Source organism: Melopsittacus undulatus, chromosome 7 (assembly GCF_012275295.1).
Source record: "Melopsittacus undulatus isolate bMelUnd1 chromosome 7, bMelUnd1.mat.Z, whole genome shotgun sequence".
Lineage (NCBI taxonomy): Eukaryota > Metazoa > Chordata > Aves > Psittaciformes > Psittaculidae > Melopsittacus > Melopsittacus undulatus.
This window is the reverse complement of record NC_047533.1, coordinates 25,278,116-25,293,950: the sequence shown is the minus strand read 5'-3', so window position 1 is coordinate 25,293,950 and position 15,835 is coordinate 25,278,116. Positions and strand designations below refer to the sequence as shown.

The window sequence follows — 15,835 nt, the reverse complement described above, 5'->3', positions numbered from 1 at the left end:
ATTGCATGTCTGATGTCCTGAAACCTCTGCAGAGGGTCTCAGTGATTGGTGCAATGAAGAGCCAACTGTGGAGGCAGCTAGATGAGCCTGGAGGCTGCCGTGCTGTCCCATCAAGCTGCTAAAAGAGTGCATTTTTTTGACATAGTGGTTTTCCTTCTCCTCCTTGAGGGAGCTGGGCTGGAGCTGCTCAGTGAGGCTGGCAAGGAGGCGTGCAGCCTGCCCTCCCTGCAGGCACTGAGGTTCTCACCAGCAGCCCTGTCAACAGAAGATAAAAGCCCCAACCCCTCTCTTCTGCTCTGTAACCGCCTATGAATCATTTTATCCTCTTCCTGAAATACTTTGCATTTCTTTTTTTTTTTACTTTCCATATGCAAAAGCCCTTTTAAAATCCCTGAGAGTTTGCGATCTAAAAATAGTTGCCACTGTACATCTCTGCCTCTAGCTCTCTGTGAAGCACCATTTGCATGGCTCACAAAGAGATGACAGGGAAGAAGAGTGTTTTCTCAGCAGATGTAAAGGCAATGGCTTTTTTTTTCACTAATATTACAGAAGACGTGATCCTCTAGCTTTTGGACACAGAACGTAAGATTTTTCAGTTTTCAGAACTCTGCCCTGTTGCTGTAGAAGCCCTCCAGTCGTTAGGATCTTTTTGCCTATAGCATAGCATCACTCTTTGGCAGATCACTGGAGAAAAACTATTATATGGATGAAATCCTGCATGTTTTGGTTGGTTGGTTGGGTTTTTTTCTCAAAAAATACCCAGTCAATTTGTCTGAAAAAAAACCACTTAAATTTATGTGAAATCTTAATTGTTTCAGCTATGGAATAAATGAAGAAACATTCATATTTCAGTGCTTTGGCTTTGGAGCAATGCGTTTTTTTTTGCAATTTGCGCAGTTTCCCCTATTTTTTATTATTTGTTTTAGGCAAAAATTAAACATTTTTAGATTTCAGTTCAACTGAAAAGAGGAGAAACATTTTCATAAAATAATTAAAGATTAGATAATTCCTGGCAGGAGTTTGGCAAACTTATCAGTGGCTCTTTGAGGTTTTGAGACTATCAAGAACAGAGCAAAGTAATCCATCTGTACTAGGAGAAAAGCATCTCTTTCCTATGTATAAAATTACTGGATCTGTGATACTTTCCCAATAGTAAAATTAAAGACCTATTTGTGAAACTGCAGGTAATACCTGGATTTAGACTGTCTAATATATAAAGAAATAAAGCAGTTCTCCTTTGCTATTGTCAACATGATTTTCTCACAGTTTTCTGGCCAAAAAGGGAGAAAATATTTCCAGGTGGTTAAAGCAAAGGCCAGAGTCATGAGTGAAGATTTGCCTCTTGGTGCCTCCTAGCTTTGCTGCATGATTTGGGACAAACCACCCTGAAAGTAGCGAAAAGTTATAAATAAGGTGAAACGGAGTGTGATAAATACAGTAATTATTCTGACCTTGCTAGCCTGGCAGCAAGAAATACTCCAGCAAACAGCAGAAGGATGAGGGTGGAAAACCCCCTCAAATGTAGAGAAGTGGTCACTGATAGATGGCATTTGTGGCAGCTTGGAGGTAGCCAAAGCAAAGTGGGATTTGTAGGTCGAGTTAATATCAGTGTAACTGAAAAAGTCAGACAAGTTTCCAAGTTTTCCAAGAGATTTTGTGTGCCCAAGGCTTGAATCTCTTTCCTGACTATATCAGCTGATCTAATAAAAGATACTACTTTTCCCTACAAATCCTGTCTCCTTTATACTTTTAGAGCATCGTGTTTCCAAAGAGCCTACCACAGCCACAGCGTAGATAAAACATCCATCAAGGGTTATGATGAACACTTTTTCATGTCCTTTTCTTTTTGTTCCCTTGATACATTTAACCACTTCCTTGGTTTCCCTTGATGTTCTGGATGCTGTGGTCTGATCTCTGGCCTTGTTCTGCTGTTCAGCTTCAAAGCTTGAAATTACTTCAGGAAGAGAAAGCCTCAGGCATGGTCACCCAGTGTTTGGCACGAGAACCCTTTTGAATTTGTAGCATTGCTTTATTTGCAGCTTAGGGGTGCCAGCTTAGTTTGCTAAACCAGCCTGAGTACAAAAACTCACTGAAACATGTAACTGCAGCAGACCAGGACTTTATTAATCTGTTTTCTCTACACTTCTGGGTAAAAACCCATGAGAATTTCTGGGGTCAAGTTTTCTAGCCTACTGTGAGGAGCAAGAGCTGTTGGGGGTTTCGTGGGGAGCTGCAGTTCAGCCTAGTGGGGCTGAATTCCTTGGTCTCAACTTCGGTTTGTGTTTTTCAGGTTGGCATTTGTCTTTTTAGTGACACAAAGTCCTATTCCCGTTCACCAGGGGCTCCTTGGTTTCCCTGTTAGTTATCAGCAGTTTCTACTGACTAGAGAGGTTCACAGGAGAGGTCCCTGTCCTGAAGACATCACAGCTGAAAGGGAGGACAAGAAGAGGTACCTTCTTTTAAGCAGAAGGAAAATGAGAGAGTACAGACAAAAAAAAAGAGCCACGGGAGAATGTGGGAGCATCATTTAAATGAGAGATTCAGATCTACCTTGTTTTATCTCTTCTGTTGTTTAGGCAGAGGTGTACACCCCAGGGGCTTACAGAAGGGGCACATTCTTTCCTCTTTTCTGGAATAAGTATTTTTGCAAAAGAAAATCAAATACAATGGCTTTTCAGATGCAGTTTAACAGAAGTTCAGTGGTTTTCCACTCCACCTGGAAAACACAACAGAGGGATTTTAAAAGTATCAGGATATTTGCTGTTATTTTTTCTCTCTTGTTTTTGGCAGGCGCATAAGTCAGTTTAGCCAATCTTTAACCCATCCTTCTGTGTGTAATGTTGATTCTTCTGATTTCTGCTGACTGATTTCACTACAAATGAATGCTAGTTTTATTACCATCCAGTTACAAACATTCAAATTTGTAGGGTCTTGAGTACCCTGCAAATCCTCTTTACTAATCCACATCTCTCTTTATCTCTCACTCTTTTTCCAGCTCACTGCACCCCAACAACTTGTCTTCACAGCCCGTCCATGCAGCTTCCACTAGCTTTCAGCTGACTATTGAAATAAATGAGTGTATGAGCTAAAATAATCCAAGCCGTGTTATACTGCACACTTGTCCAAATCTCAGACAGAGAAGGCATCTCCATTAATGTTATAAGAAATTCACACTGCCATGTAGTCGTCAGCAGGTTCCCTATCATTTGTTACATCTTTTTCACAGTCAAGCATCAATTTAGAAATGCCCTGCAATGAACCCAGAGTGAAGCATTGCTCAAGGTCAAGGCAAGGAGGAGATATTACAATGCTGAGCCAGTCTTAACTAACAGCTGCCAGTCTGAGCAGAGTGGATGTAGATGTACACCCTTCCCAGTTCTCACTGGCTATTCAGAAGTAAATGGTCTTGAGTGCTAAGGGATTCATGTTCTGTGTAAAGCACCAGCAGGAATACTAGCCAGTGTTGGCTGCAGAACACAAAAGCTTATTAATGAACAGAATAACCAGCTTTCTTACTGTCTGCTTATGGGGCTCAGGCCACTGTGGGGAGACGCACAGCCAAGCTGGAGGTAAGCCACCCCTTCTCACTAGTGCTGCCTAACACCATGGGAGAGGTTGGAGATATACCTTATTTACATTGGAGATAGACCTTACTTACAGCAAGCCCAGGTATCTCTTCATAGTGCTGTGCTTTGGCAATATAAACAGGCTGGAGTGTGTTACACTGGAGACCACATTTTGGGGAGGATAAATGAGAACCTTTATTTTGACAGATACCAATACAAGTGACTGTGGCCCAGTAGCATCTATAATGAGTAAAACCACAGTCCAAACCAATAATAGAGATGTTCTTGATTCTTCATAAAAAGTTGGAGACAGCTATTGGAGCCAAAGATTTTAAAAAACAGGAAAAGAAAGAGTGGATATAATTGGGAAATATCAAAAGCATGTTGTTGAAGGCCCCCAAAGACTACCTAGGAGAAAAAGCTTCATAGTGGTTACAAAATCAACCAACTCTGAGGGAAAGCAAAGGAACAGGTACAAACGTAACAAGTGGAATAGAAGGGAAGTTGTTGAAGTAAAAAGCAGAGGTTAGGATCATTGGAAAATTAAATCTGGAGCACTCTGTCAAGCAGGTGTTCTTTCCTTGGCAGATGAACGGAATTACTGTGTCCTAGTAACAGTATTGTGGAAATAATAGGATTTGACAAAAATTTGGAACTGCTTATTGAGTATTTCTGTTCTTGTGAAGAGCAAAATGATGCAGTCACACCAATGTGATGATGATGGTAAGCACCTAGAAGTATTTTCCACTGTAACTCCGGGTTTTAGCACACATTCAACGGTGGCTTCAGGTGGGAGTACAACCTCAGCTGTCTGCTGCAACTCCCAGTGTCGGAACAACTGAGTGGCTTGATAGTGCCAGAATTGCCAGCCTGTTTCAGAAATTATAAACAGATGTCGATTGCAGCCCAGGTTGTAAAACAGAGTGGGTTTACCCATTGGTGATGTCTGGTGCAAAGAGAATTTAACCTGGGGAGTCGCTGTGCTATGTGTCAGGTCAGACTGAGAGACCACAGCCTGGCTATTGTCAGTAGTACAGTCGGTGGCCACTGCACTGTTCAACTATTTGTTAGGAATTAGGATACTACACAGAGAGGGCTGTGCAAGCTATGCCAAAGAAGCACTTGTTACAACATACACATTCCTAGAGTACCGAGTCTTAAAACTTGGATCAGTGAACAGCAAAGACCTGGAACATCTTACATCTGTCCTGCTTAACATCTTAGCAAGACCAGCATTCCCCCCCCGCTAAGGCTCTTTCTTAATGGGCAGAAGAATTACTGCCTCCCTGTAGGCTTTTCTACCAAATTATGAAAAGCAAGTGTTATTTTGACATTAGCATCTTTCCTGTTGGTTACTATAGGCACAGATCCCTGTTGGTGATGCTGGTGATAGTGGATATGTGAATAAGTATGCAGAGTTTCAGCTGTCATGGTTATGATCTTGTTAACTCTCTAGAGAAAAAGACAAATCCCTTTTTTTGCCACACCTTCTTAAAAATATCCAGTGCACAAAAATGTCAGGTAACCACAGGTATGGTTATTTTTCTCCTTTATTCCACATAAAAACTTGTATTGAATTTTTTTGATTGCTGCTGTATGCTAAATACGCAGCTCTCATTATAGGAAGGCCACAGAACATGCTGGTGGGGCTGTTAATGCTCTTCTAACTTTTCCAGAATTGAAACATTTTCCAAAACCATCTGATGACACTTAATAATCATAGAATCATAGAATAGTTAGGGTTGGAAAGGACCTTAAGATCATCTAGTTACAACCCCCCTGCCATGGGCAGGGACACCTCACACTAAACCATATCACCCAAGGCTTCATCCAACCTGGTCTTGAACACCACCAGTGATGGAGTGTTCACAACCTCCCTGGGCAGCCCATTCCAGTACCTCACCACCCTAACAGTAAAGAATTTCTTCCTTATATCCAGTCTAAACCTCTGCTGTTTAAGTTTCAACCCGTTACCCCTTGTCCTATCACTACAGTCCCTAATGAATAGTCCCTCACCACCATCCCTGTAGGCCCCCTTCAGATACTAGAAGGCTGCTATGAGGTCTCCACGCAGCCTTCTCTTCTCCAGGCTGAACAGCCCCAACTTTCTCAGCCTGTCTTCATATGGGAGGTGCTCCAGTCCCCTGATCATCCTCGTAGCCCTCCTCTGGACTTGTTCTAACAGTTCCATGTTCTTTTTGTGTTGAGGACACCAGAATTGCACACAATACTCCAAGTGAGGTTTCACAAGAGCAGAGTAGAGAGGCAGGATCACCTCCTTTGACCTGCTGGTCACGCTTCTTTTGATGCAGCCCAGGATACAGTTGGCTTTCTGGGCTGTGAGTGCACACTGCTGGCTCATGTTCATTTTCTCATTGACCAACACCCCCAAGTCCTTCTCTGCAGGGCTGCACTGAATTTCCTTTCTGCCCAACCTGTAGCTGTGCCTGGGATTGCTCTGACCCAGGTGTAGGACCTTGCACTTGTCATGGTTAAACTTCATGAGGTTGGCATCAGCCCACCTCACAAGTGTGTCAAGGTTTTTTTTTTCCTACAAAAAAAAATGCTCTCCTCCTAGTATGTCAGTGTCACTGTGTAGCAGCTCTGGTCTGGCAATAAGGATTGAAGTCACTGGAGAAATAAACAGGTGCAGGTCACTTGAAATGCTAACTTTCGCCTAACACATAACCTCCTACAGCAAAGTGTGATTTATCAAGTGAAACAGGAGCAAATACACTGATGTCTTCATGGAAAAGTCAGCACTAAGTGAAAGGGCAAAGGAATTTATTATTCACATCAGGCACGTTGCGTGACCTCTGTATGCAGACTGCTAGATGTAACACCACTTAGCTTAAAGAGTTCGTTTTGCACAGAGTAAAGGTGTTTTGCACCCTGTTTGCCTGGAGAGGGGATAGTTGCTGCACAGTGTGAATGCCCAGGAAGGAGTGCAAAATACCGGTAAATCCTACCTTGAGACATTCTCAGTGATTTCAGTGCTTGTTTTCAGATTGCCAGCTTATGACAAAGCCCAAAACACTGCATTTTTCCAGGTGTAAAGGCTGAATGCCAAGAAATAATATTAAAAAAATAGAAAACTGTGGAGACAGTGTGGAATATTTTTTCTGTTTTTTTAGCTGAAGCTATGATTATCACTGAATATTTTGCAAAAACAACCCATACGAAATGTGAGAGTGATAAGGTACCTTAAAAATGATGCTTAATTTAGTCTTGAACAAGTCAGCTTTAATGTTGGGTTAATATCTGTTTAATTCTCCTATGGTGTTTCAGACTCAGAGGAGAAGCACTGTATCTCAGAAATACTCCAGAGTTAATCAGGGATGTAGCAGCATCTGCTTAAGAGAGACCCGTAATTGAATCATCCATAATTAACCTATCACCTCAACAGAAGGGAATAGGATGTTGGTACCACTACTGAAATGGATGAGAGTGATGGGAATAGAAAGGAGGGAGGATGAGGGAAAGAGAAATAAAGCAATTTGCCTAACACCTACTTTTATAATATATTTGGGAGGAGGGAGGGAAGAGAAATTAAAGTATATGAATCATTAAATCTGTTCAGTATAGTTAATGAGACTGTAGTTTCAAAAACACTTGAGTGTATTTACATGTTAATCAGTGCATGATTTAGGTCCAAGAAATGGTTTCTCCTTTGTATGGTTGGGCTGTTTACAGTACTTACAGATTTTTTTCTTATTATCATTACTGCTGACCTAATTTGTATTTGTAATAATTATAATTTCAAAATAGGAAAAAAAATCTTTGACAACTAGCGGGCAGAGAATAAAAGCAATGTTGGAGATTTCAACATAGGAAATACAACATCCATCATATATTTGTTGAATGAAATGTCTGCACAAATCCAAATGAACAGTATTTCCTATCAGAAATCTCACAGATGTGAAAAACAGATCCTGAAGAATACTGTTTGATTTAATATTTTTGTTCTATTTTGTGCATGAGAGCTACTATACAATAATTGCGATTTTTTTTTCATGCAGTGCCCTGCCAGACTGTTTTAGATTACTTGAAGACTGTACTTCAGCATCACAACCAACTTATGGTACCACAGCCAACAGACCATCCAACTGAGGTAGTATACAGTGAAGACAAGCTTCATCTTTTTATGTTTGACAATTCATTGAAAACACATAGGCAAATAAATCAGTAGGTGCTGAAAGAATATATTTTTTGGTAGTAAAAATATGTAAAATCTATTATTAAACTGTCATTCTTAGGTACAGTAATCCCCAAATGGAGGAGACTCATCACTAGCATAATCTAGGATGACTTCACTGACAACACATAACTTCCTCCATTGACACCAGCTGCACTTGCCTTGCTTTGGGTAATTTTTCTCTTGCCTTTCTTCAGAAACTCACTTTTGTGGGTAGAATTTAGGCTGGTGCTAGCCTGGTGAAAATTGCAGCTGGGTGGCAGTGAAACTGCTGTGAAAACTGTGGTGGCTGCACATGCATTGCCAGTGCATGGGGGCTTGAGCCCATGCATGGTGGGTATCAATACGTCGTGTGTATGGACACAGATATGCATGCGTATACAGTTAGTATACCTCTGAGGCAGCTCTAAGATGGTTAATGCTATGTTTCCTTCATTTTGCAGACAGAGCCAAATACAGACATTAGCAAATCTTTGGAGTGTTCTTGCTTTTCAGAAAGCAACCCAAACTATATGTTGAGTGTTGACGATTTTATACTTGATATGGAGTTTGGGGATTTTTGTAATTATGACCTGTTTAAAAGAGCTGCAGTCAAAAAGGAGGAAATATAATTCCCCCTCTTCTCTAGCAGGTAGATGTATCTGTCAGCTCTTGTGTAGGTCACATTAATTTTGCTGCACTGTGTTTCTATCCAGGCTTGTAAAAATGCCTCAGATTAAGAGGTTTTGTTGAGACTTTTCTAGTTTAGACTACATTTGAGGCTCTTGCTATGCATGGGTTTGTATATGTAGAGTATACATGTCACTACCCATTATTCACGCAGACAGTATCAGAAGAGGGAACACTTAGGTCTAGTCTGACCTCCCTATGTACATAAATGATATCTATGCAAGCCTCACATAGTCCAGCTTACTGTACTGAAGATACTTTGCAGCAGTTCGGGGTATGCATCACTTTGCTCCTCCATTCAGTTTTATCCTATGCGAATTTATACATACACATACCTATACCTATACATATACATCATTAGCTGTTATCACTCAAATGTATTTCAAGGATTCATTTTCCTTTATTTAATGCTCTTTTGCATAAGTAAAATTTTCAATCACTGCAAAAACTGAGGCTGTTCTCTAACATCCCACATGGAATAGTTTCTTGTGATGTGACAGAATTTTTTATTCAATTAAACACATTGATGCGAATCTTTTATTCATAAGCTTAATCGTATACAAATACAAGCATGAACGCATTTGTACTTTGGTTCTTCCTTCAGGGTCTGCTTATTTCATTTCTGGAAGGTTTTCTGTTTGTTTTAGTTTAATGACTGCTGGACACACCAAATTGCATCATATATTTACCAAGAATCTTTGCCCAGAAGTGCTTTACTTTCAGAGGAAGTAATGAAAGAGTATCTGTAGCAGGAACCCAGTAATCTTTTAACAGAATAGCATAACACTATATCATGCCTTTGGAGAAGAATGAGGAAAAATATTCTAAGTTTCAGGGGGAATAAGAGAGAAGTATAATAAAATTGGGGCTGAGGAGATTATGCAGAATTTATTACCTTCTCCTCAGTTAATAGTAATGTGAGCTCTCATGAAATTTAGATGTTGGGCCTTTCTGCATCCTATTTCCATCAGTGCAATACATTTAAACACAGAGGCAGCTTTTAGGATAGCTTGCTACTTAGCAAAGCCACATACGAGCATCCAACCCTAACACACATGAGCAAGCCTGGAACCTTACACTGTGCCATTGCCTTATGCTTGCATTGCCTTGCTTCTGCCTGCCAGGGCTTAAAAGCAAGGCAGTACCTACTGAGCTACCTGTAGCTTGTACTTGTGCTGGTATCAATAAAAAAGGTCCTTGCTTCATTACAGTGTTTTTTAAAAAAATAAATAGGTTTCAGAACTCTAAGATAGGAAAATAATTTGCTGTATATAAAAGAGTTGCTGAGAAGTTGCTGAAAAAATAAGTAGCAACTTGGGAAGCAGGTGGTTCTGTGGTGGAACAAGCCAAGGAAATACTAGTGTTGGCTCTCCCTGAGATGGTGTGGTCACAGTTTCTTCAGTGTAAGCATATAAGACCCCCAAAGAGCTTTCCACACTGTCCCCCTCCTCATCTTCCTTCCCCAGCCCTTTCACCATGTTGAGGGAAGATGAGGAGCTGGGCTGAATGGTGGGTAGCGGTCTTTACATGGCAGTGCTCCTCAGATGTATTACTGGCTTCTCATGGGTGTGTGTACCTGGCAGAAATTAAAGCAGCTTCATGTATAATGAATGGAGGGAAGGACTTGACCCTAGCCCTTTTACAGTAGTGGGAAGAGTCAAGTGAAATGAAAAGAGAAAGTCTCAAATGATAACAGCATTAGACTATAGTTGAAGGGTCTTTCTCTTAGGGATGACAAACTTGGATTTACAAACTATAAGGGGGATGGAGAGTTGAGATGTTTTGGGGGTGGGGAAGGGCACCTCTGACAGACAAAGCCCATCTCTTGCTTTATATTTTGGCTTCCTTTGCAGAGTTTTGGATTTGATTGTAGCCATCTCTGCCAGCAGTTTGCACTGAGCTGAACAAGTAGCAGTCACATAGGCTCAGCTCCCAGTGACACTAAGCCCCAGCAGGTCATGGTACCCTAAATCTTACAGATTCTCTGATGACATCACAGTCCTCACTAAATTCAGCCTTCCATATATTTATTCCATATACTTAGCAAATTTATATTTAGCAAAAAAGTTAAAAGCAAATACCTGAGGAAAAACTTCAAAGATGCTCTGAAGCTGTCTCCCAGGATGCTATAATAAATATATGAAAGGAGGCAAGAGTAGTCCTTAAAATAGTTTTCAGATATCAAAGATCTAGTAGCAAGGAGAACTTTGTAGCAGTGGCCCACAAGTACAGCATGTGGCTGATTGCCTCTGCTGAAGATCAGATCCATGTTTCTCTAGTTCACTGTGAGCTCCTGTCTAAGATGAGGGCTGTAAGAAGATTTTACTAATTGGGCTTCCAGATTTATGTGTTCTAATAAAGAGGTGGAGCTGTAAAAGTGAATGAGTCTCCAAGAGGATGTGGTTGTGTTTTTTTTGTCTACCTCAGTTATTTCAAGTATATTAACAATACCATCATATGTTAATTAGGTAATACTAAAACTGCATTTATGGGCAAGAAGAATTAAATACAATTTAAGCACAATTGACTAAAGAGGGTTTATAAATGTGTGTGGATTACAGGAATCCCCATAATTAGTCCTACAGCATTAATTTAATTTTGGAATATTGAAGCACACAAATTATGAAGGTTAAAAGCAAAATTTCTTTCCAGCTGACACAGTGGCATTTCTGTAAAGCTGTAATTTGAGTTAATACAGCATTCATTAATAATAATGAAGCATTTAGTTTTCATAGTTCCTTTATTTATTTTCTTTACATTTTTCACAGTAACATAACTGCTGTCAAGTTTCAGGTGTGTTCTACAGAAGTAATAAATTTATTATAAAAATAGACTAAAAGAGTCACCTCTGAAGTAAACTGTCAGCTGCGATGAAGTGATCTATTTGATCACTCTCTTCAAAGACCCTTTTTATGCATTTTAACAGATTAAGAAGAAAGTTTGTACTTAAATAGATATCCAGTCACTGATTCTTAACTCTTTTTAACCTGCTTGTTAAAGTGGAAATTACCAGTAGCTACCTCTCAAAGTGTATTCCTTGTGTCTCACCAAATTTGAGTTCCAGAAAATGGAAATGTAATTTTAAAAGTACTCATCTCAGTAACAGCAATTACGTGTTCACTTCAGGATGTGTTTTACTGTCAGTATCAAAGCATATTTTTTATTGCAACTGACATCTTATTTGCCTTGTAAAATAAGCAACGGAAATATTTCACTTTTTCAGGGGAGCAAGCAGTTGCTGAACAACTACCCTGTCTACATCACTAGTAAACAGTGGGATGAGGCTGTAAATTCTTCCAAGAAAGATGGACGACGGCTCCTTCGCTATCTCATCAGATTTGTTTTCACAACCGATGAGCTTAAGTACTCATGCGGCCTTGGAAAAAGGAAAAGGTCAGTGCAGTCAGGAGAGACAGGTCCTGAAAGACGTCCTCTGGATCCAGTAAAAGTAACATGTCTCAGAGGTACTGCATCTTTTCGCTCAGTGTCCACCATATGTGATCTCATTTCACCACATTGGCTCTGGCTGAGTAGAAGCATTGGGCTGACAGCTGCAGAACTAGAAGGGGTTTCACAGACAGGTGACAAGCAGCCAGAAACCCTCCACTTTTTTTTTATACATACATACATATATGTATGTATGTATTATATATGTGTTGGGCTTTTTTTAGTGGAAAAAAATTGGGCTGCTTATTTGAGAGAGGGAACAAATATAAGGGCACATGATACTGATACACTTGAAACAGCAAAGAAGAAAAATCATACAATCCTGATTACACTCTTTTATAGTAAACCAACAGGACATTCTTTAACAGAGATATACAGCAAAATGGACCAAATGAATATTGATAGGCTAATGCACTGTAAACATAGGCCACAGTGCATCACTGGAGTTGAAAGCTAACTGAGTTTCAGAATAGCTTTGAACATTTTATAGAACCAAGAATGTCTACAGGTTAATTACACAGAGTGTAAACAAATCCTTTGTCAAGGATTTAACGTCTTTTTTGAAGTACAGATGCAAAGTTGACTGGAAAAGTTAGGGAACGACTTTGTCACATGTATAGCCTGAAAAGGAAGAGGAGCTTTACAAGCATATCACGATGTCCAAGAGTGAGGATGTTGGACAATATAGAGAAAGGGTTCAGACTGAGAAGAATCCTGTTGTGGCAGTTCACACTGTGGTCTTTAAAATTGTTCAAAAGGCCTGGAACTGGGCTTTATAACAAAACATACAAAATAGGCCTTTTTAAAGAACAGTTTAAAACGTAGTATCAGTATCTGCATTTTATAAATGCATATGCTTAACATTTCTTTATTTAATATTTTGTGAGCACATACATGAAATTTTGATTGAGCTGACTTCAAGAATGTTTTACTAATCATTGCAGTGTAAAAAGCTCGATTTTGGTCAGCCAATGATAAAAACGTCTTTAGTCATCCAGCTGGAGTGGTTATATACATCAGACAGAGCCTCTTCCTGTTTAGGGTAGAAGACTCCAACAAGGCAAAGTTGATAAGACTTGTAGTTGGGGTACATTGATGTAACCAGGTAATGAACTCAGATTTTACATACAGCCAAAGTAGTCAAAGAGGCTCTTTTTTTACTACAAAGGAACCTGTTAACTTACATGATACTCTAACAGACCTTATATTTTATCAGAGCTTAATACAAGGGCAACTCCAGTGCACACCATAATGCACAGAGGTGTGGAAACAAGATTCAGGGTCTGAGAGGTTCTCTTAGAAAATTAATGCTAAATACAAGGTCATTGGCCTTTTACTAAATGACTGTAAATTCCACCTAAGAATTTATACAGAACCAGAGTTAATATCCTTTTTTAGCTCACTCTTCCCCCTGACTCCCACCAAGACTAACAGTAAATCCACCTGTAGATGGACTTTTGCTTATGGCCACTCCTTTCTGGGGTATTAGATGTACAGGATGTGCATTACTTACACGTCAGTTCCCTTACTTTGCAGACACTTGAAGAGAAAGCCAGAACTTTCAGTATCTAAGGACGAGTTAAGAAAGCAGAGTAGACAGCTCTCTCTCTTTGGGCTTTCATGCATTGGTGGGAAAACAACTTTCTCTGGTGCCAAGAGTTGGCTAGTGGCTCCTACCCATTTGCAAGCCAAGGTAACAAGTGTTTGACTTGTAATTCTCAGCATGTCCAATTATGCCTTATGCAGTACAAACTGCTTCCCTCTCAGCACTCAGGGTAGTTTAAACGTGTATAAACAGTTTTAATATATTCCCAAAACTGACTGATGTCTGGAATCAGCTTTACAACAGCCTGGCATGCTTAAATTATAGCATTACTCCTTTATGTAGTATTCATTTCCCTGAGAAAAACACCAGTCTGTGGAGCCCCATGTGAACGTAACTAGGTAGGAATTACTATTGCCTATGTGGATTTCCAGGGAAATGAATTTAAAACTGAGATAGCTATCATTTGCAGACACACTGCTGGAGGAGTTATGCAAAAAATCATATCCTAATTGTCCAACAGATGAGATACCTTGCAGGCACAGGAACTCATGTGAAAGCACAGCATTCCCTGGTCTCAAGATGTGGTGACAGTAATGAAGTTACCTTATGCCACTTACTGTGCTGTTGGCTTGTCCACAGAAGAAAATAGAATTTAAAAATATCCTGGGACACACAATACCACATGAGGGAATAACTGTGTTACAGAATAAATAAGAAGCTCGGTTTCCATATGAGGTACAGTGTATCTAATACATCTAATAAGGCGCCCTCACATTTCAAATTGTATTTGGATGTTTCAGAGTCCAAATACACCTATTTGAGCTAAGCCCAGCAGTTACAGCTCCAGAATTGGTAAGGCGCCTTCTGCAAGTTTAGCGTATCACATGTCAAAGAATCTGAAAAATAAATTATGAAAAATATAATCATCACATACAAATAGCTGTATGTGGAAGCAGCAGCGACTTAAACAGCCAAATTACATGCAGTACAATTCATTTTCTCCTGCATTGAAAACTATTGCAAGGCTCCCCAAATTAGCCCTTTCATCTCATTTAGCTATTTCTAAGGCCAATTTATTCTCTGAAAAATAGGTGTCAGATTCAGGAAGATGGAAAGAGGAGGACTTGAAATGAAAGACATTCCAAACAGAAATACCAAATGAAATAACAGTATTGAAATTTTGAAGCAGGCTGTGGGCTACTGCAGCCTGCAGGTGTTGAAGCAGCCAGCAGAGGGAGCTCATACAGATCCACCAGAGTAATCACCTTCAGGTACAAATACACAAGTTTCAAAGGGAACACATTCCAGTTCATATTAGCTTTCACATGTATTGCATACACTGAATCATAGCTGTCACTTCAAATTAGTTCTTTTTATTCCTGCAAGAAGGGATTTAATCTCCAGGTCCCATGGGTCTCATAATTAGCTCAGATATAACAGCACATACTGCATGTGGAGAAACACACTTGTACACAAATAACATAGATCCAAGTGGCATTATCATGGCATCCCCCATAAGGCTTTGCTTCTACTTAAGTAGAGCAGTAATGTCCCCTTTCTTATCTCCCATGAGCTTTCAACACCTGGCCAATAATGGGTGCTGCAAAGACAAGTTGGTTTTTATCCTTGCATGTTTTCCTGCAGAGTTCATTAGGATGCACTGTACTTCCAACCCGGACTGGTGGATGCCATCCGAAGAGCAAATAAACAAGGTATTCAGTGATGCAGTGGGACATGCTCGTCAGGGGCGTGCGGTGGGGACTTTCCTTCACAATGGAAACTCATATTATGAAGGGACTGACCATCCAGCATCACAGGACGAAGTCTTCAATAGAGGTATGCAAGATGGATCTGGTGATTGATGGCAGTGAGAAGAATCTCCTACAACAGCAGCAACCACTTGATTTAGGAGAGACTATTTGTTAAACATACTTATCCTGCTGTCATTTAAGAGTCCAAAGCATGTTTGAACACATACCACATACATTTCAGCTTCTCCATCCTAACGTGTCCCAGTTAGTAGAAAGAAATCAAGTTCCAAGACCAGCTCTATGGGACTTCTCAGTGCCTGTTCTTTCCAAATCCTTTATAGCACCCTCAAAAGGAAATTACAGTTCATTTCATCTAGTCCTAGAGGAAAGGTCATTTAAAAACTATAAAGATGTCAAAAGAAACAGCTGTTACTCTGTCATCTGCCTACTGATAACAGGCCCAGGTCTGGAGCCAGAACAGCTGGATACAGTTTGCTTTCCCTGAGTAGGAGATGTAAGAATAAGTCTGCACTCTTGTAATAAAAAAAAATGGTCTCCCATTTCCTAACAGAAAATAACATAATTATAAATGTTACCTTAAAATACTGCACAAGATGGAAAATTCAGGGACTTCTTTTAGCCAACTCTGCCAGGAAATTAA

At 40.0% G+C, this 15,835-nt stretch overlaps 1 protein-coding gene across 1 annotated transcript in view; it reads left to right on the top strand.

Moving 5' to 3' along the window:
• BEND4 (BEN domain containing 4) overlaps window positions 1-15,285 on the top strand; it is a 29,115-nt gene extending 13,830 nt beyond the window's left edge. The window contains exons 3-5 of the mRNA XM_034064934.1: window positions 7,586-7,677; window positions 11,654-11,894; window positions 15,068-15,285. Of these exons, the coding sequence (XP_033920825.1) occupies window positions 7,586-7,677; window positions 11,654-11,894; window positions 15,068-15,285 (551 nt within the window). The remainder of the gene's footprint in view (window positions 1-7,585; window positions 7,678-11,653; window positions 11,895-15,067) is intronic.
• The last annotated feature ends 550 nt before the right edge of the window (window positions 15,286-15,835 follow it).